General features: G+C 35.2%; 1 protein-coding gene across 6 annotated transcripts in view; it reads left to right on the forward strand.

The window, feature by feature from the left end:
• The window catches only part of Sacs (sacsin molecular chaperone), a 99,156-nt gene that overhangs the window by 63,894 nt on the left and 14,656 nt on the right, over positions 1–20,606 (forward strand). For all 6 annotated transcript variants that reach the window (XM_071611329.1, XM_071611326.1, XM_071611327.1 and 3 more), the window contains 3 exons: positions 2,121–2,267; positions 4,533–6,027; positions 6,916–7,007. In XM_071611329.1, the coding sequence (XP_071467430.1) occupies positions 2,121–2,267; positions 4,533–6,027; positions 6,916–7,007 (1,734 nt within the window). The remainder of the gene's footprint in view (positions 1–2,120; positions 2,268–4,532; positions 6,028–6,915; positions 7,008–20,606) is intronic.

Below are 20,606 nucleotides of genomic sequence, written 5' to 3' on the forward strand. Positions count from 1 at the left end.
TAACCCTTGAATTAAAGACACTGAGAATTGACAAGGCTTTTCTTGCTGGATGCACAGACTTGAGAAGGGATGTATCTGGCCCACTTTGACCAGTTCCCTGTGCTGCTGTAGGGTCATGTTTGTCTTTGGTTCTAACTGTGAACAGACAGGGTGTAAGGAAGCTCCGGTTCCCAAGGCCTAGGGAAGCTCTGCTTATGGGGTGGTTTTCACTGTGTTCCTTCTTTTAGGACCTATAATAGCAATTTGAATACGTACAAAAGCCTCCGAAAAGAGATGTGAGGGGGAAATTATTTTTCAACAAGCACTTTATTTGAATTTTCCAAAAAAAGGTCCTGTTGCTTTGTAATTTAATGAATGTTTTAAATAGGCAGTCAAGCAGTAAAGAGTTGGCTGCCGGCTTTCCTGTTAGTGGAAGGGATGGTGGGTCTTCCTTTGGGCTGGTGGTCTGTTGCATTCCTGGTAATGTTTCATTCAGGGTGTGTCCCCTGCTAAATTTCTTAATTACCTTCCACAGGCCTTACAGTTACATGAGTTCTTTGTAGTTTTTGGTAAGAAGATCACTCGGGCCTGGTGTTCAGTGTTGAGTTTTTGTGGTCCTTTATTCTGTGTCTTCATAGCTATTTTTAATGGACATGGAGCAGGCAGAACCAGGCACTGCTTTGTTAGATTCCATTTTAAATCAACTCAGATTAACTGTTGTGCAATAACAATATGTGTTTGTTACTATTCCTATGATACTGTGTAAAATTATATATTTTATTTTATCATACTATGTAAAGACTGCTAGCATTATATTAAAGACTAATGGTATCATATGCTGATACTGATTATATTAACACTGACACTTTTAGGTATGTTCTCTCTCCTGGGTGCTGTGCTCAGTCTCTTATTTGTATCATTAGATCTTCAACGCTTCTTTGTGGGTAGCTACTATTCTTGTCTTTGTTGCCCAGATGAGGAAATTGAGCCTTCTGACTGTGGTTGCTAATGGTCAGGCTGGTGACATCCAGACTTACTTAAGTCCAGAATCCTCTCACTTGTCCTTTCCAAAACAACCTTTGCAGCCTTAATTTATTATTATCCTGATTATTTTGAAAATAGAAGTGACCATTTTTTTGTAAAACAAAACAGGCTGTCATCTTCATATCTGGGCTTAAATTTAAAGGAGCATGAGGAGAACCATTTGAGGGTGCTGAGAATTGCCTAAGTTCATTTTCATAGTGTATAGATACACATAGCATAGCTTTTTTTTTTTTGTACCACTGAGCCACATCCCCAGCCCTTTTTTTGTTTTATTTTATTTAGAGACAGGGTCTGGTTAAGTTGCTTAGCCTTGCTAAATTACTAAATCTGGTTTCGAACTTGCTATCCTCCTGCCTCACCTCCTGAGCTACTGGGATTACAGGCATTTGCCATCACACCTGGCACACATTATTGTGTATGTGTTATTAAGTAACTATTTTTAAGAGAAAGCATGTTTAAAGTATAATGAATTAATACAGTTGAATATTTAAAAGAATGTTAGAGCTTCTCAAAATAGAGTCCCAAAAATATTGGTGCAGAATTATAAAAATAACTTTTTAAAGAAGCTACTTTGGGTACATGTATGAAGATACAAATTGGTGTCAACATACTTTATATACAATCAGAGATATGAAAAATTGTGTTGTATACGTGTAACAAGAATTAGAATGCATTCCATTGTCATTTATTTAAAAATAATAATAAATAAAAAAGAAGCTACTTTGGATATAATTCTGGATCACGTACTTAAACATTTGTCACACTAATGACTTTTTAAATTTTATAAGTAATACCTTATGTAGAAAACAAAAAGCAAAACTAAAAAAAGGCAAAACTCCAGAATTTATAACATGATTATTAATAGTGAAGAATTATTTTTCATTTTATTGAATAATACATTAATAAGGTTTTTTTGGTCAGCAATAAATTCTTGATTTATTCAGCTGCTAATTTTTACCATTACATTGTTTTTATTGTGAAAATAATTGAAATTATAATGAATTCTGAATTCTGTCACTGCATTCACTTCTCTCCATTTTCTCTTCAAAAAAAAGTGTACTACTTTCTGAATATCTGTCTTGCATTTTAACACCCAGGGTCAGCTCTCTATGTGTACAACAATGCGGTTTTCACTCCAGAGGACTGGCATGGCATTCAAGAAATAGCAAGAAGCAGGAAAAAGGATGATCCATTGAAGGTTGGAAGATTTGGAATTGGGTTTAATTCGGTCTACCACATAACAGGTGTAGTATTTGACTTTTAAGTCTTGATAATGGAAGATATTTTAGACTACATTGTATAATTTATTTGGTTAATTTTAGAAATGATACTCTTTTAAAGACATCTTTCCCACATTCTTCTGTCAGTAGCAAGAAGTATGTTAATGAATATCAGTGTTCCAAATTTTCTAAAATCATCATAGTTAATTGTACCCAAATTGTACTTCATTATGTCATGTTAAGAGTTAAAGTTATTATGATTCTATGGAATCAGTGTAATATATTGTTATATTGTGTGATTTAAATTGTAGCTTTTTAAGTATGAAAATTGTCATTATGAAAATTTGTTATGCTAGAAATCTCTAAGAGTTAAACTGATTCATATAGATTTCCTTGTACATGTTTGCACATATCAGAAGGTTAAAGAGAAAAGTGTAATATCTCATTGGTACTGAATAACTGAAAAAAAACGAAGGTCTTTAAATTGGTTCTGATATCTCTGTATTTTTTTTTCTCTTGAATAAACATGCTATTCTTCTTAGATTTACCAGTATTTTAGAGATCACTTTGAAATCATGTTTTGAATCTGGAAAGAACCTGAGGTTTCTGGAACATAGATACAATTGGAAATGCTTGAAACTCTTAGTGTAGACATTTCTAAGAGTAATGTCTGATCTACCAGAATCACAGCTTTTAGTGCTTACTGTAGTTGTGCAATAAAAATTCTTTGTTGAATTGTTTTTTACTATAGTTTTGTTTGAAATTGATTTTAGGAGAAGGAGAGACTGAGCAGGTAGGGCTGTGACTATAGGTAGGATGACCATGTATTTTATCATTCAAATTGGAACATGTTCAGGAGTAAAGGAGGGTGTTATTATTTTCAGACAATTGGCCTAAATTGGAATTGTCCTGGGCAAATGGAAAGTGGGATCTTCCTAACTATACCTGAATTTTACTAAACTATTGCACTTACATTAATATTGATCTATTAAATAACATTGACTGTCTCGTATATGAAAATTACATTAAATTATATATTGGAGTATATTACATATGAATAATAATATTCATGTGTTCACTTATTCACAAGTTAGCCCTCAGGACGGCAACATATGGTGGTTTTGAAGTGTTATGTAGTATGTATACGAATCACACAAGTGTGGAGACTATTCTGCAGGAATGAACCATGAAGTTAGAACCAGGCTGATAAATCAGCATTTATATCTCAATGTGGTTTTGTTAAGTTGACAATGAGCACATTTATGTGGGACATTAACTGGAGAGAATTCTCTAACCTGAGGATTTGAGAGGCTGTAGGTAATGCTTTTGTAGCATCAGAAATCTCCTTAACCTGATTTCAGTCATGGGTTTTTGGCATTGTGTAATGGGTATACAGACAAGTGTGTCCTGGACTGTAATGTTGCCAGGTGGTTAAATCCATCCATTTGCTACCCAAGAGCTTATGAGTTTGTGATTGTGACAGTTAACCACACATAGATATTAAGGGTTGACATCATGGTGTTACTTCTTGGATGAAGCTTAGGTGCTAACATCTGCATGTGAGACCACATATATCAGAATTACCTTGGGAATTTCACCAAAGGGCATCATGGATAGAATTTCTTTTAATACAGTAGGTCTGACACATCTAGTTTTTTTTCTACCAGTGTTGAAATATCACTCAGTCTTTGATTAAGAATCAGTTGAAGCAATTATCAATTCAGGGCCATGTTATAGAAAAAATATGTGTCTCTAAGTACTATACAGGCTCAGCGTGGTGAGACTTTTCCAATGTGAGAAGCACTTTCACCTGAGGGAGCTCACTTCTTATTCACTAGAGGCCTGTGCTTGTTAGTGACATGGCGGGCAGAACCACCTGCATTATAGTTCTCCTCCCATCTTTTTTTTAGAGTATAGAGTTGAATTTTATATTTTGAGCATAGGTTGTAACTTTGTTAATTGGGTTCAGTGTGGCTGGGGGGCTGAGTATAAATATCAAATGTTCTTTATATCCTATGTTTAATGACTTTGAATATACAGTCTAGGTTTTCACAATAATTATGGACAGTTTCTGGGCCTGGCACTTGTTATTGATTAGATTGAATCAAAAGAGAAATCATTTTTAATGTTCAAAGCATTCATTACTTTTTCAATGCCAAATTAAGTCAGTTTTTGAATCATGTTTTTCAGGTGCTAGATTTTGATGGTAATTTTAATCTTATTATAACCACTTATTATCACAGTGCATTAAATTTCAGAGTTGATCATGACTTTAATTTTTATTTACAGATGTTCCTTGTATCTTTAGTGGTGACCAGATTGGGATGTTAGATCCTCATCAAACACTTTTTGGCCCCCATGAATCAGGCCAGTGTTGGAATCTCAAAGATGACAGCAAGGAAATTAGTGAGCTTTCAGACCAATTTGCACCTTTTATTGGCATTTTTGGAAGCACCAAGGAAACATTTATAAATGGCAATTTTCCAGGAACTTTTTTCCGTTTCCCTCTTCGCTTACAACCTTCGCAGCTTAGTAGCAACCTCTATAACAAGCAGAAAGTTCTTGAATTGTTTGAATCTTTTAGGGCAGACGCAGACACAGTACTGCTCTTTCTGAAAAGTGTGCAGGATGTCTCTTTACATGTGCGAGAGGCTGACGGGACGGAGAAACTGGTGTTTAGAGTGACTGCCAGTGAAAATAAGGCCCTGAAACATGAACGGCCAAATTCTGTAAAGATTCTGGAAACTGCAATAAGTAACTATTGTAAAAAGATTCCAAGCAATAGTATCACCTGTGTAACATACCATATAAATATAGTTTTAGAAGATGAGAGTACTAAGGATGCACAGAAGACATCTTGGCTGGTGTGTAACAGTGTGGGTGGACGAGGGATTTGTAGTAAACTTGACTCTTTAGCTGATGAATTGAAATTTGTCCCAATCATTGGAATAGCCATGTCTTTGTCATGCAGAGGTGACGAAGAAAAAGGAGCAATATCTGATTTCTCAGGAAAAGCATTTTGTTTTCTTCCTTTACCTCCTGGTGAGGAGAGCAGAACTGGGCTCCCAGTCCACATCAGTGGGTTCTTTGGCCTGACTGACAACCGCAGGAGCATAAAATGGAGAGAGCTAGACCAGTGGAGAGATCCAGCAGCCCTGTGGAATGAATTTCTTGTTGTGAATGTTGTCCCAAAAGCGTATGCCACCTTGATCTTAGATTCAATAAAACGTCTGGAGATGGAAAAGAGCTCCGATTTCCCTTTGTCTGTGGATGTTATCTACAAGCTTTGGCCTGAGGCCAGCAAAGTCAAGGTGCATTGGCAACCGGTATTGGGGCCTCTGTTTAGTGAATTATTCCAAAATGCTGTGATTTACTCAATCAGTAATGATTGGATCAAGTTGGAACAAGCCTATTTTTCAGAACTCGATGAAAGTTTGGAATACACAGAATCTGTGCTCAACTACCTCCAGAGCTCAGGGAAGCAGATTGCCAGGGTGCCAGCAAATCTGGCTGCTGCAGTTCAGCTCAATGCTGTTGCCTCCTCCAGCTCCATACCTATGAGGAAGGTGACACCTGCATGGGTGCGGCAGGTGCTGAGGAAGTGTGCACATTTGGGCAGTGCTGAAGAAAAGCTTCACCTTCTGGAATTTGTGCTTTCTGACCAAGCCTACAGTGAGCTGCTTGGGCTGGAGCTGCTACCTTTGCAAAATGGAAATTTCATCCCCTTTTCCTCATCTGTGTCAGATCAAGATGTTATTTATATTACCTCAGAAGAGTATCCAAGGTAGAGATCATACCTCTCAAATGCTTGTTTACTCTGGGGGCTCCCTGCCCCTCCCCGCATCTTTAATTGTAAAACATATCAGTTAGCTATGTAGATTTTGTGGTTGGGAAGGTTTTTTGAAGAAATATTTTGTTAAAATACTAAAGGATATGTTGCACATTTTAAAATGCAAAAGGGTGCCAGTTATTTATCATTTAAAAAATTATCTAAAAGCTGGGCATGGTAGCATACATCTGTAGTCTCAGATACTTGGGAGGCTGAGGCAGAAGGATTATTTGAGCCCAGGAGTTCAAGGCCAACATGGGCAATAGTGAGACCCCATCTTAAAAAAAAAGTTATCCAAGTAGTTATTTACCTTAAATTTGAATAGCATCCCTGAGAACCATGATTATAAAGTGCTAATAATAACTAGGTCAGATTAGTCTCTATTGAGGTGTTTTGATGTATCTCTTTATAACTGAGGGTATGTATTGACATTTCAGAAAGGAAAACTGATTTTATCCTATGGTGTTTAGAACACGTCTGAATTATTTTTAAAGAATTTTTCTTTAGTTGTAGATGTACATAATGACTTTATTTATTTATTTATTTTTATGTGGTGCTGAGGATTGAACCCAGTGCCTCACACGTGCTAGGCGAGCGCTCTACCACTGGGCCACAACTCAATATGGTACACAATACCCTCATATTTTAAGCCAAAGCCTAGGTAATAATTGGTCAAAAGTACTGAAATTTGATTTCATCTGTATACTTCATGTAAATTTAATCTTATCATTTTATGTAAGGCAAAAATGGTAGGTTTAACTGGCTTGAAATTCTATGGAGGAATATTTTTTAATTTTAGAATTATTAAAAGATTATAATTGCTGTGTGCCTTTCATTTTCTAGGTCCCTTTTCCCAGGTCTTGAAGGAAGATTTATTTTGGATAACTTGAAACCTCACCTTCTAGCTGCTTTAAAGGAAGCTGCCCAAACCCGAGGTATTGTAGTTGTTTAGAATTTTTTAAAAAACAAACCTCTTGCTGGGCATGATGGTGCATGCCTGTAATTCCAGTGGTGTGGGAGGCTGAGTCAGGAGGATCACAGGTTCAAAGCCAGCTTCAGCAATTTAGAGAGGGCCGGAGCAAGTTATCGAGACTCTGTCTCAAAATAAAAAGGACTGGGGATGTGGCTCAGTGGTTAAGTGCCCCTGGGTTCAATCCCTGCTACCCGCCCCCCCCCCCCCCAAAAAAAATGAATCTTACAAGGATGTAAATAGGTTTTGTAAGTTTTCTATTAATAATTATTCATTTTAGACTTGTAAATTAATGATGTTATATGGTTCAGCCTAATAGTATTGCTGTATTTTAAGATATTTCAGAAGTCATTCTAGCATCTAAAAGAATCCAAACATAATGTATGTAAGAGTCTCTCCTGTCATGGTCTGATGGTGGCTATTTACAGAATCTCATCTTTACCAGTGTAGGGCTTTGCATTTTTTTTTTTTTAGTGCTTTTCATTTTGACGTTTGAGCCTCTTCTCCTCATACCTTGCAGAGCCTGTGTAGTAATAAGGACAGCAATTATTAGTTAAGTGGCATGGATAGGAATAGAAAGGTTAATAAGAATCAAGGACATCACGGAAGTTCAGGTCTTTGACCTTGCCCTCCTTGTTTCCTCCAGGGCTTCTTGTGGTTTTGCTGGGTTTGCATTAAATGTGATCAGCTTCCTAGAAATGTGGGCTGGTACATTGAACCCCATAAAACTTTTCACTGAAGTATAACGTACATACAGAAAAGTGCACATATCGTGAATGTTGGCTTAGAGGAATTGTACAAACTGAACATACCTATGTCACCTAGATCAGAAAACAGGACCAAAGTCCCTCTCTTTCCTTTTCAGTTCACAACTCAAGGGGCACAGCAGAAATTAACTTAGCTAGTTATCATCCTTTTAAAAGCAATCATACAGTATGTACTTTTTGTTTTGCTTCTTTAACTTAACTGTAGTGCTACTGAGATTCTTCCAATCATTGTATGGTGGTATAATTGCTCTTATTGCTATAGTACTTCATTGTGTGATGGATTACTTTCTTTTGAAGAGAATATTTTGTTGGTGGCAAATAGTTTCTGATGTGGATATGGATTTACAAATCAGCTGAAAGTTATTCAGAGCCAAATTAGGTGAAAAGAATAGAAGGCCAACAGAGTAATACTACTTTGGCTTGGAGTTTTTTAGATATTCTGTTGTACAGAGCGTGGCCAAAGTTTGCTTGGTGTTACATTTTTAGGAGTGAGTTAAATTTATAAGTTAACTTTGGTAATTTGATATCTTTACAAAGTTCAGTCTTCCTACTTTACATATTTTCTCTCTCTCTTTTTTTTGTTCTTAGGACTTAACCCAGAGGTGCTTTACCAGTGAGCTATATCCCCAGTACTTTTTTATTTTTTTGAGACAAGGTCTTGCTGAGTTGCTCAGGGCCTTGCTAAATTGCTGAGACTGACCTCAAACTTGCAATCCTCCTGCCTCAGCCTCCTGAGTCACTGGGTTTACAAATGTGTGCCACCATGTCCTGCTCATTATCTCTTCTGCATGTCCTGGTTATTTCCTGGTCATACCATAAATACTGTGTTTTGTCTCTTGTTAGTTTATCTTTTGGTTAATTTTTTTTGGAATATTAACTAGATGTTTATTCAAGGTTTTCTTTTGTTTTTCATCACCCATCATGTGTGCTTATGGCAGCCAGTGTCCTGTTCTTCTATTGAGCCCTAGAATTAAATGCAGTAGCTCACAATGTAGTTATAGGCAACATTATAAAAACCACAGGCTTCTTTACATGTGTCCTGCCCTTGCAAAATATGGAGGAGCTTGCTGTAAGAAACATACTGAGTATGTGCAGATTCTCTTCCTAAATTTACCAATTGGGTTATTCTACCTTGGAGGTGTGGGGTATATGAGTATGAGAAGAGAGAGGCCAAAAATATTGTTTGTGGAGATCTCTTCATGTGGTAGGAAACACCAAAAATACATAACAACATTTGGTATTTTCTGTTCTAAGTAATGGTTACTCCATTGTTTTGCTGACAGAAAGCACCGTGGACTCTCAACTTCTGTTTACCTGTAAAACTGCTTACCCAGTCTTGAAAGTACTGTTGCATGAAATTAAAATGTGATGTTTCTTCCCACGCAATGGATAGTTCTCTTCTACTTCTGTAACTCAAACAATTTCTCTTATTATTTGATAATTTCTCCTTTTACTTATAACACATTTAAATTCTTAGTCAAATAGTAATTACTGGTTGTATTTTCAATGTTTACATCTATTGTCCTTTTATCATTAGCAATTGAGCATGTTTCAGTATCTTCTATTTCAGAGAAAATAAAAGAAACCTTGACTTTGATTTCAATTCTTGAATTCTGTCACAGTCCAGGTTCTAGAAGAGTAGTCTTATTACTCTGACCATTCATTATCACTGTAAACAGACTTTTACTTCTACTATCATTCCTCTTAATGCTGGCTGAGGTCAACTATTAATAATTTCTGTGTTACTATGTTTAGTGTATTCTTTTTTCCCTTTTATATGATCTCCCTGAAGATCTCGTGCTGTTGCTCACTACTTTATACCCTCTGCTTTTAAGCTACTATTCTTTCTTTTATCCTCCTATATCTTTGACTATTCCCAGAATTATTTGTGAATCCCTGTTCTTTAGTTAACTCCCTAAATATGAGTTAGTTCAGGGGCTCCTTCTTTAGCTATTTTATTTTATTCTTTATTTTCTTTGAGTATATTTATTTGTGTATTAACAACCTCCATAGCAATCCAGTCTCAAGTGTAATGTAATGAAACAATTAAAAACCTGGCCTTATAGTGACATAAGTCTGGGTTCAAACTTCATTCCTTGATTTATTGTATGACTTTGAACAAAATCATTACCCTCTCTGAACCTCTGTTTCCTCTTTGATGCACTGATATCCTTCCATAAGGGTGTATCTGATGTCCTCAGGATTTGATTTCATGGAATAAAAGGACATACTGCTTTATTGTGAGGTTAATGAAATGAGAATAAAGATTGAGGGGATGATGGCACCAATCACATGTTACCAACTGAATTTTATCCAGATTTGTATAAATTACAGCAGGGAAGATTATTAAGAAGATTTTTTGAGGACAAAATAATGTATACAGAATCTATCTATCTATCTAATTATCTATCTATATTTGTCTATTATATATGTTGCTTAGCTCAATTCCTAGCGCATAGTGAACATTAATAAATGGCATTTATTATGAATGATCATTTTACACTTGTAGTTTCATAAGTATTTCAAAAATAAAACATTTTCAAAAACTTTAGTCCTCCCCTGAAATCATTTCTTCTTTTGAATGATCCTGTTGAGAATGATGCCACTATCCATGGGAATTGTTCTAGATGAGTTCTTGTTTTGTCGTCTTTTTCTGCAGTTTGCTGGTTGTTTGTTTTAGTCAGCTTTCTCACTTCTCTGACCAAAGACTTGACAAGAGCAATTTTGGGGACGGGGGGAATGTTTATTTGGCACTTAGGATTTCAGAGATCTCAGTGCATAGACATCCAGCTCCACTACTCTGTGCCTGAGGTGAGGCAGAACATCATGGCAATCGGGAAGCAGAGAGACTAAGCTCAGCTCACCAGGGTAAAATGTATATCCCAGAGGCAGACCCAGTGACCAACCTCCTCCAGCCACACTCTGCCTGCCTACAGTTAACACCCAGTGAATCCATTCAAGTGGATTAATTCACTGATTAGATTAAGCTCTCATAACCCAATCATTTAGCATCTAAACCTTCTTGTCTTTTGTATGACATGAGCTATAGAGGGACACCTCATATCTAAACCGTAACAACCCTGCTCCAGGCTTTCCAGTAGATACTGATTTAATCAAAAGAGATCTAGACTTGTTAGTATGTGCCAGATAGTGTTCATGATTCTGAACTCTGTCATAATTGTGAAGAGTATCTTAGTGACCTTGCTCCAGTCAAAGTTACTCTTCTATTCTAGTCATACAGGCACATATAGATTGACAGACATAAATGATCCCTTAATTACATGAGAGCAGCAATACCAAGCAGATCTGTCACCACCATGTAGAACAGTGTCTACTTCAAGATAGGTGCTCAATAATTTTTTTAACTGAATCACCATTTTCTCATATCTGTACTTTTGTATATGGTATTTCTTTTGCGTAGGATACTTTCTTTCCATCTTGCATTTGCCCAGGTAACATTTGTGTGTGTGTGTGTGTGTGTGTGTGTGTGTGTTGCTGGGATTGAATGCAGCACTTGCATATACTAGGCAAGTGCTCTACCAATGAGCTACAGCCCCAGCTCCTAACATTTTTTTAATTAATTTTTAAAACTGATACATAAAACATAAAGATTTTGCATGTTTATGGGGTACCATGTAATGTTTTGATATATTTATACATTGTATAATATTTTAAATCAGGTTAAACATGCCCATCTTCTCAAACATTTATCATTTCTTTATGGTGAAAACATTCAAAATTCTTTCTTCTAGCTTTGTGAAATACACAGTATATTATTGTTATATATAGTCACTCTGCTGTACAATAACACAGTTGAAATTCTTATTCCTGTCTGACTATAACTCATTACCAATCGATGAACCTCTTCCCATCCCTCTCACTTCTCTACTCTTACCATGTCCCGTAACCAGCATTCTTCTCTCAATTTATATGAGATCAACATTTTTACATTCTGTGTATGAGTGAGATCTTGTGGTAACTGTCTTCTGTGCCTGGTTTATTAGCATAAGGATCTCTGTTTTCATCCATGTTGTTATGAATGACAGTATTCTATCCTTTTTTATGACCTGATAGTATTTCATGGTATGTATATACCACTTTATCCATTCATAATATGATGGATACTTAACGTTGTTTCCATTTCTTGCCTATTGTAAATAGTGCTGTAGTAAACCTGGGAGTGCAGATGTCTCTGACATGTCAGTTTCTTTTCCTTTAGATATATCCAGGAGTGGTATTGCTAGATCATTGGTAGTTCTAGTTTTAATTTTTTTTTTTTGAGGGAACTGCATACTGTTTTTTATAATGGCTGTACTAATCTACATTCCCACCAACAGTGTGTAGTGTTGCCTTTTCTCCACATCCTTGCCAGAACTTATTATCTTTGTCTTTTTGATAGCGGCAGTTCTTAATGGAATGAGTTGATACTTTATTGTGATTTGATTTACATTTCCCTTATGATTAATGTTTTTGTGCACTTTTTCATAAACCTGTTGGCCATTTCTGTGTCTTTTGAGAAGTGTCTGTTTAGGTCCTTTACCCATTTTTAAATCTGGTTATCTTAAAATCAGCATACTATATTGACGCAGCCACATCAACGTTTATAGCAGCTTAATTCACAATAGCTAGACTATAGAACCAACCTAGGTGTCCCTTAATAAATGAATGGATAAAGAAAATGTATATATACTCAATGGAAAATTACTCAACTTTTAAACAAGAGTGAAATTATGGCATTTGCCAGTAAATGATTGGAGTTGGAGAATATCATGCTAAACAAAATAAGCCAATCTCACAAAACCAAAGACTGGATGCTTTCTCTATATGCAGATGCTAATTCACAATAAGGCAGGGGGTAGGGGCACTAGGGAAGAATGTGTAAGTATATAAATAAATATATTAGGTAGAGGGAAGTGATGGGAGGGGAGGGGAGGGGATGTGGTGATAGGAAAGATAGTAGAATGGAACAGACATTATTACAGTATGTATATATGTGACTACATGACCAATATGATTCTGCAACATGTACACTCATAAAAATGAGAAATTATATTCCATCCATGTATGATATATCAAAGGGCATAAATATATAACTAATGAAAGCAAATAAAAAATTTGAAAAAATCTAGTTATCTGATTTTTTTGCTATTGAGTTGTTTGAATTCTTACACATTCTGCTGAATATTATCCCCTCCTCAGATGTAATTTACACATATTTTCTTCTGTGGTATATGTTTTCTCTTCACTCTGATGATTATTTCTTTTGCTGTACAGAAACTTTGTTTTGGTGTCATCCCATTTGTGTGTTTTTGCCTTTGTTTTCCTGTCCTTTTGGGGTCTTGTGAAATACTTGCCCCTTTCATTATGTGAAGCATTTCCCTTTTGTTTTCTTCTAGTATTTTCATATAATTTCAGATCTTACTTAAATATTGAATCTGTTTTGAGTTGATTTTTCTAGTGGGTGAGAGATAGGCGTTTAGGTTTCATTCTTCTCTATGTGCATACCCAGTTTTCCCAGCACCACTAATTTGCTAGTCTTTTCCTAAGTACCTTTTCTTGGCATCTTTCCAGAAAGTCATTTCACTATAAACCCATGGGTTTACTTCTAGGCTCTCTGAGGCTTGTATCTGTTTTGATGCCAGTACTATGCAGTCTTGATCACTATGATTGTAGTAGTTTTTGAAGTCAGGCAGTATAATGCCTTCTGTTTTGTTCTTTTTGCTTAAAATGGCTTTGGCTATTTGGAATTTTTGCAGATCCATACAAGTTTTAGGATTTTTCTTTTCCTAATTCTGTGAAGAATGTCATTGATATTTTGATAGAGATTACATTGAATCTGTAGATCATTTATGATAGTACGGACATTTTACAATGCTGATTTTTCAAATCTGTGAACACAGGATGTCTTCTCAATTTTTTGTATATTCTTTAATTTCTGTCATCAAAGTTTTATAGATTGGATTATAGAGATTTTTCACCTCTTTGATTAAATTTATTCCTAGGCATTGTAGCTCTGGTAAATGGGATTGCCTTTTTGATTTCTATTTTAGATAATTTGTTGTAGGTATATAGCAGTGATACTAATTTTTATATGTAGAATTTTCATCTTGCAACTTTGCTGAGTTTGTTTATTGTAGTAGTTTTGATTAATACAGGTATTTGTTGTTGCACATAGTACAATAAAACCATATTTGGTGGAGTTTTTGGGGTTTCCTACATATGAGAACATGTCATCTAGTGACAGACTTTGTCTTTTTCAGTTTGGATGACCTTTATTACTTTCTTTTGCCAGTTTAGATGACCTTTATTACTTTTTCTTGCTATGGCTACGACTTCTACTTTCATCTAAGTGGTGAATGTAGGCATCTTTTTCTATCCAGAAAGCTTTTATTTATTTCATTTGGTATGATGTTAGCTGTTGACTTATTATATATGGCCTTTATTATGTTGAGGTACATTCCATACCTAAATTGGTTCAGCATTTTTATCATGAAGGGATGTTGAATTTTTGAAATGCCTGTTCTGCATCTCTTGAGATGACCATATGCTTTTTGTCTTTGTTGTGTATGTTGTATTTCCATCCTTTTGTTACAATAATCTTTTAATTTTCTTCGTGATCTCTTTCTTGGTTTGTTCAAGAGTGTAAGTTGTTTAACTTCCATTCATTTGTATAGTTTCCAAACCTATTGGTTTCTAGTTTTTATTGTATTGTCATGAGAAAATATACTTGAAATGTGTTGTGTATCAGATTTATTGATTTGTATATGTTGAACCGTTCTTGCTCTGGAATGAATCCCACTTGATCATTGGGAATCTATTTAGTGTGTTGTTGGCTTTATTTTGTTGACAATTTTTATATCTATATTCATCAAGGATATTGGCCTGTAGCTTTCTTTTCTTCTATTGTTGTGTTCATATCTCATTTATGTATCAGGGCAATTCTGGCCTTTTGGAATGAATTTGGGAGAATTTCATCTTCCTTCAGGTTTTTTTTAAAATAATTTAAGAAGAATTGGTATTAGTTCTTTAGTATTTGGTAGAACTAAGCAGTGAAGTTATCTGGGAGACTTTTTATTACTGATTCAAACTCATTACTCATTAGTGGTGTATTTAAGTTTTCCTGTTTTTTCATGATTCATTCTTGCTAGGGTGTATGTGTCCAGGAATTTATCCATTTCTTCTAAGTCATTGAATTTGTTGTATGATCCTTTGCATTTCTGTAGTGTTCATTGCAATGTCTTCCTTTTCATCTCTGATTTTAATGTATTAAGTCTTCTTTTTTCTTATTTAATCCAGCTAAGGACTTGCCGATTATCTTTACGAAGAGCCGACTCTACATTTGTCTACTGTATATTTGTTAGTGCTTCCCTTATTTCTGCCCTGATTTTTGTACTGTTTTTACATCTACTAATTTTTTTTTTTTTTTTATACTGAGGACTGAGCTCAGGAGCACTCAGCCACTGAGCCACATCCCCATTCCCATTTTGCATTTTATTTAGAGACAGGGTCTCACTGAGTTGTTTAGCACCTTGCTTTTGCTGAGATTGGCTTTGAACCCGCCATCCTCCCGTCTCAGCTCCCAAGCCTCTGGGATTACAGGTGTGTACCACTGTGCCCGGCATCTCCTAGCATTTTAAAGTTTTGTTGTTCCATTTTGCATCTTTCCCTGTTGTCTGCTCCTACTATTGTTAACATAGTTATTAAGGTCTTCTTTTTGTTTTTAATATTCATAATAAAGATATGAATTGCCTACATACCGTGTTCCGAGCATTCTGAATTTGTCTGTGTAGTTACTTTGACCAATGCATTGTATACTCTTCAATGTTTTCCTCTTACTCATTAACATCTCTTTTTTTTCAGTTTGAAGAACTCTTAACATTTCTAAACGCATGTGTGGAGGAGATATATTCTCTCAGCTTTTGTTGTCTGGGAATATTTAACTCTCATTTCTAAAGGATAGCTTTGCTGGATACAGCATTCTTTACTGACATTTTTTTCTTCTTCATTATTGTGAAAATTCCTTACCATTATTGTGAAAATTCCCTCTTTCATTGCCTATAAGGTTTCTGCTGACAAGTCTGCTATCAGGCAAACTTGGACTCTTATTTGTTAATTGTTTCTTTAATTTTGAGAATCATCTTACACCTTGCTTGATTGTAATATGTCTTAGGATAGACATGGTGGAGTTAAATCTGACTGGTGATCTGTTGACCTTCCTATACCTGGATGTTTGTTTTCTTTTTAGATTTAGGAAGTTTTCTGTATTATTTCTTTGAATAAACTTTCTCTCCTTTTGGCATCCTCAAGATCCTTTTAAACCTCCAAATCTGAATAGTTGCTCTTTTATTATTGTCCCGATGTTGATATTAGCTTTCTTCTTTCCCCTTCATTTTTTTCGAGAGGTTGATGTTTCCATCTGCCACGTGAGGCCTGGATTTCAGGAACAGGACTACAAAAGGGATGTCAATCATGTCATTTGCCTGTGATTTAGTATTTCTTTCCAAATTAGTGTCTTCTGTTATAGTGTTTTCCATAACCATGAGATAACAGCCTGAATCATCATTTCCTTTTGAGAAGCTCAAAGAAATTGAAGGATTTAAATGATTTGCTTGAGTTGTAGAATTGGAGCCACAATTCTATTTTTATTTTTTATTTGCAGGTCTAGATTATTTATCTATTAACAAGTGAGTAAATGGGTTAATTCAGAAATTGGGGAAGAAGAGAAGAGTTAGAAGAGCAGGTAAATGAACACTGAATGAAAGGAAAAAGCAATTAAGCGAGTCAAGTGCTTAATATATTGGCACCAGGATCCTATTTGTATACTTTTAAATTTTTATATTTATTTATTAGGCATGGTCATATGCCTTGTTTCATATCATGACCAGAGTCTTCCATAAGTGTTAGTTTCAAATTCCCATATGTACCAGGCATCATACTAAATGAGATTAATATACAGATGGATAAAATTGAAAAAGTTCACAGTGGAGTGAGGACCCTGATGTAAAAATCATTACTGTCATTTAGTTTGATGGGCACTTAATCAAATATTGAGAATAGAGTGGGTCTATATTGAGGTGGGTGGCAAGTCAGGGAGAGCCCATGTTCTGTCTTGCACATGTAGCTCTAGCCACCCCCATAGCTATTTGTTGGACGGATGGTCTCTTTTACCCTCCCAACTCCACTCTCACCCTCACCTTCACCCTCATTCAGGCCACTGTCATCTCTCCTTGAAATGGGGAAATAACCTCTAGTATCTCCCCATGTTCATTCTTGCTCCTCAGGTTAACTCAACGTGCACAAGTATTGTCTTTCTAAAATACTACTTTCCTACCACTTCTCAAAAATCTTTCACAGACTTCCACCTTTTCCTTACATAAAGGCCTAATCCTTAACCTTTCTAACAAGGCTGTTTATTACCTGGCTTTGTTTTCTGGGTGTCATAAAGATGCCTGAAACGTGGAAGTCCTACATAAACCTTTGGTGTTATTCTTCTCCTTCCTTGATTTCTTTGTTTCTTGTGATCTTCTCATATTTGGGGAACAATATGTTCTCCTTCTCCCTTAGGTGTGGGACATGTGGCTTATGTCTTCGCCATCCTCCTTCATCTTGCTACTTGGTACTACTCTTGCTTGCCGCCACCTGTGCTTCCAGAGCACTGGGCTCACCACAGCACTACAATGGTACTTCTTGTTTGTATGTTTATCTAATACCTGCCTTCCTCATTAGACAGAGACAGAGTCTGGGACTATGACTGGCTGTTACCTTCTGTGTCACTAGCACTCAGCTGATTTGCCTGACAAATGCCTGCCCTTAAGATGATTTGAAGGATGTTTAGAAGATTAGAAGAACTTAAGTTCCTTTGGTTAGACCTGTGATTCTTGTCTTAGCTGCCAGGTTGAGCCTAAGATGCCCAAATACACAAACATTTTATCAAGTTACAGCTGTAACTTGATCAAATAAACGACTTGCCTAGGCAGGGAGGGGTTAGATGTCAATGGAGCAGTTCTTGGAAGTATGTAATTATTGGTGGTTGTCTAAGCAAGTGGTGGGAATATTTGATAAAATTTCCCTTTCTTTTTCATAAACTCAGAATTGTACCTTTACTTTCTTTAAGTATTTAAAAATTATACTTCTCTTTCTCAATTCTTTTCTAGAATCTCTGAAAAGTTATATGATACTAGCCTGTGCATAAAGCCCATAAAGGCTTATCAAGTGGCTTATTATGTGGATGAAATGCAATTGATGCATATAAACTACATGCTTCTTACTTCTTTACTTTGTTTCTGAACTAAAACTCCTGACTGTTATGTAGTTTGGATTAGCTTGCATTGAAATGTCTTTAAAATTTTAAATGTATATTCTGCTACATTAAGAGTTTTGTTTGTGTCTTGTCTTTTACATAATGATGTGTAAAGATTCTATAGACAGCATTGTCTTAAGATACCAAATAATTGTTACAGCAGACATGTGAAAATTGTGACAATTTTGGCTTTTCTAAGAATGGATTTGATTACATTCTAGCACAACAACTTCTCTGGGGATATTCAGGTAGGATAACTGACTGAATGTTGTGTTCTTTTGAAGCTTGATGTTTGTGTTCATTTGATTTTTGAATCGTGTTTTCTTTTATCTAAGTAGTTAGAAATTATGCCAACAATTTTTTTTTGGTGGTAATAACTATTAAAGGAGAGAGGAAACTTGATTAATACAGGTATTTGTTGTTGCACATAGTACAATAAAACCATATTTAAATGACTTAGAAACAGTTCATTTCATAGGACATTTAGTCTCAAATGAAAGATCACGCAGAAATTTTGTATTTTAAGCTGTGATATTTAATGGGAAAATGTAACAGTGAATGTACCTCTGTTATATGTACACACAGATATTCAGATGAGAGTGTAGGAAGAATGAATTCTGAGATATCTCTCACTAGAAAGTTAGAGGCCTCATAATGAACCATTTGATTTTGGCTTAGTGCTGAGGCTGGTGATAGTGGGAGCCTTGTCCTGGGCATGTTGAAGAATCACACCGTGGCCCATCTAGTTTTTATTAGGGACCATTGACTAACTGCCTATTTTGTCATTTTACTGACTATATATATATATATATATATATTTTTTTTTTTTACATAAAAACAACTTTATTTAACTTGTGGTTTTACTTTTCCCAAGTTCATGTTTCACTTAGAAATTTAAGAGATGCAATATTTTCTTTATAGAAATTGTTTCTATGACATGATAAATGTTATTCTTTGAAATAGACCATGCATATAAAATCAGCTTAGAAATCAAATCATTATTGTACTGATAATTGATAATAGATATTAGATTTGGCTTCTGATTTATATTAGAAGTACCTAATTAGTCTTAACTACTATTATAAAAATTTTCCTAAAGCTTTATCAATATATCTTACATTTTGTAACATGTAGTCAAATCAAAGAGGAAAGAAAATCTTGCCTAAAGTAGGCTGCATAGTTAACACTTGCCCTGAGGACTCTTCCAGGTTAGGTATAGTTCTCTAAATGTTGTTTCATCTCCCATTCTAAACCAAAGCCTGGAAATCAGTGGCAGAGCATCAGTGCTGTTTAGGAGAATAAATTTGGTCATTGGGACTAATTTTGAACCCCCTTGGCCTGCTGCATATAAAAGTGGGACATTTGCACTAATCCCCGATGCGTAGCAGTGCTGCCGCTAGACTTGTGGCATTCCTGCTAGAGTCTTAGCTGTCAGTTAAAATCTCTTTCCTTTTTGTGTTTGGTCTTTTCTTTTTCTTTATTTTAATATATATATATATATATATATATATATATATATATATATATATATATATATATATAATTTTGAAGATTTGACTTGACCATTTAATTGGACCATCACTATATCACATATTTATTTACAAAGAGATTTTAATATGTCTACACATTAATATTAATATTTAATATGTCTACACAGTGGAGCATTATTGGAACTCATTAAAGCTGCCATTGCCATGTATGCGCAAAAGTATAAAAAACTCACCTGTACTTGAAGTCTCAGATCAGCACTGTAGCCAGTTGGGTGTGATTTTAGAGGAGTCTGATCAAATGTTGTAAACTTCAGTTAATATTTGGGACTGTGATTTTTTTTGGTAAAGTAATTTTTTTTTTTATTATTTTAAAAGTGCTTTCTCAACATATAATGATCTTTACAACATTCAAGAGAGGTACATAAATAACACAACACTTTCAAAGATGGAGAAACTCAGAGATTAGTAAATTATATTGAAGGGCACAATATGTAGTACAATTGGGAAAAGAATTTTAAGTAGACTGCATTATTTCCATTTATGTTGAACTTGTCTTCACTAAGCATAAATATGTAAATAAACATAGACATTAAAAAATAGTTCAGTCTTTGAATAGTGATTCATCCTATTGATGTTGTTATTCTCACCATGTAAGGGATTAACTCATCTATAGTGAAGCAAAATTGCTCATAGAAGAGTTATTCCAAATTCAGTGATCCTACCAGATAATAGTGAAGATAACTTTTACTTTCTCTAGGAATAGCTTCACTTCTATGGTTAACTTCTTTTGACATTGTTGCAGATTTTCAAGGACATAAAACCCACATTTACTAAAATGTATAAAAATTATTTTCTTGATTCTATTAGAGGTGCTTCAGTAGATTTCTAACCCAGGACATGGAGACTTTTTTTCTTTTTTGAAATTTATACTTTAGGTTAAAGGCTAAATGTCTTTAATGCAAAGTAGATAGAACTCAGGAACTCAGATTGAATCAACTTAATGTATT

Source organism: Marmota flaviventris, chromosome 4 (assembly GCF_047511675.1).
Source record: "Marmota flaviventris isolate mMarFla1 chromosome 4, mMarFla1.hap1, whole genome shotgun sequence".
Lineage (NCBI taxonomy): Eukaryota > Metazoa > Chordata > Mammalia > Rodentia > Sciuridae > Marmota > Marmota flaviventris.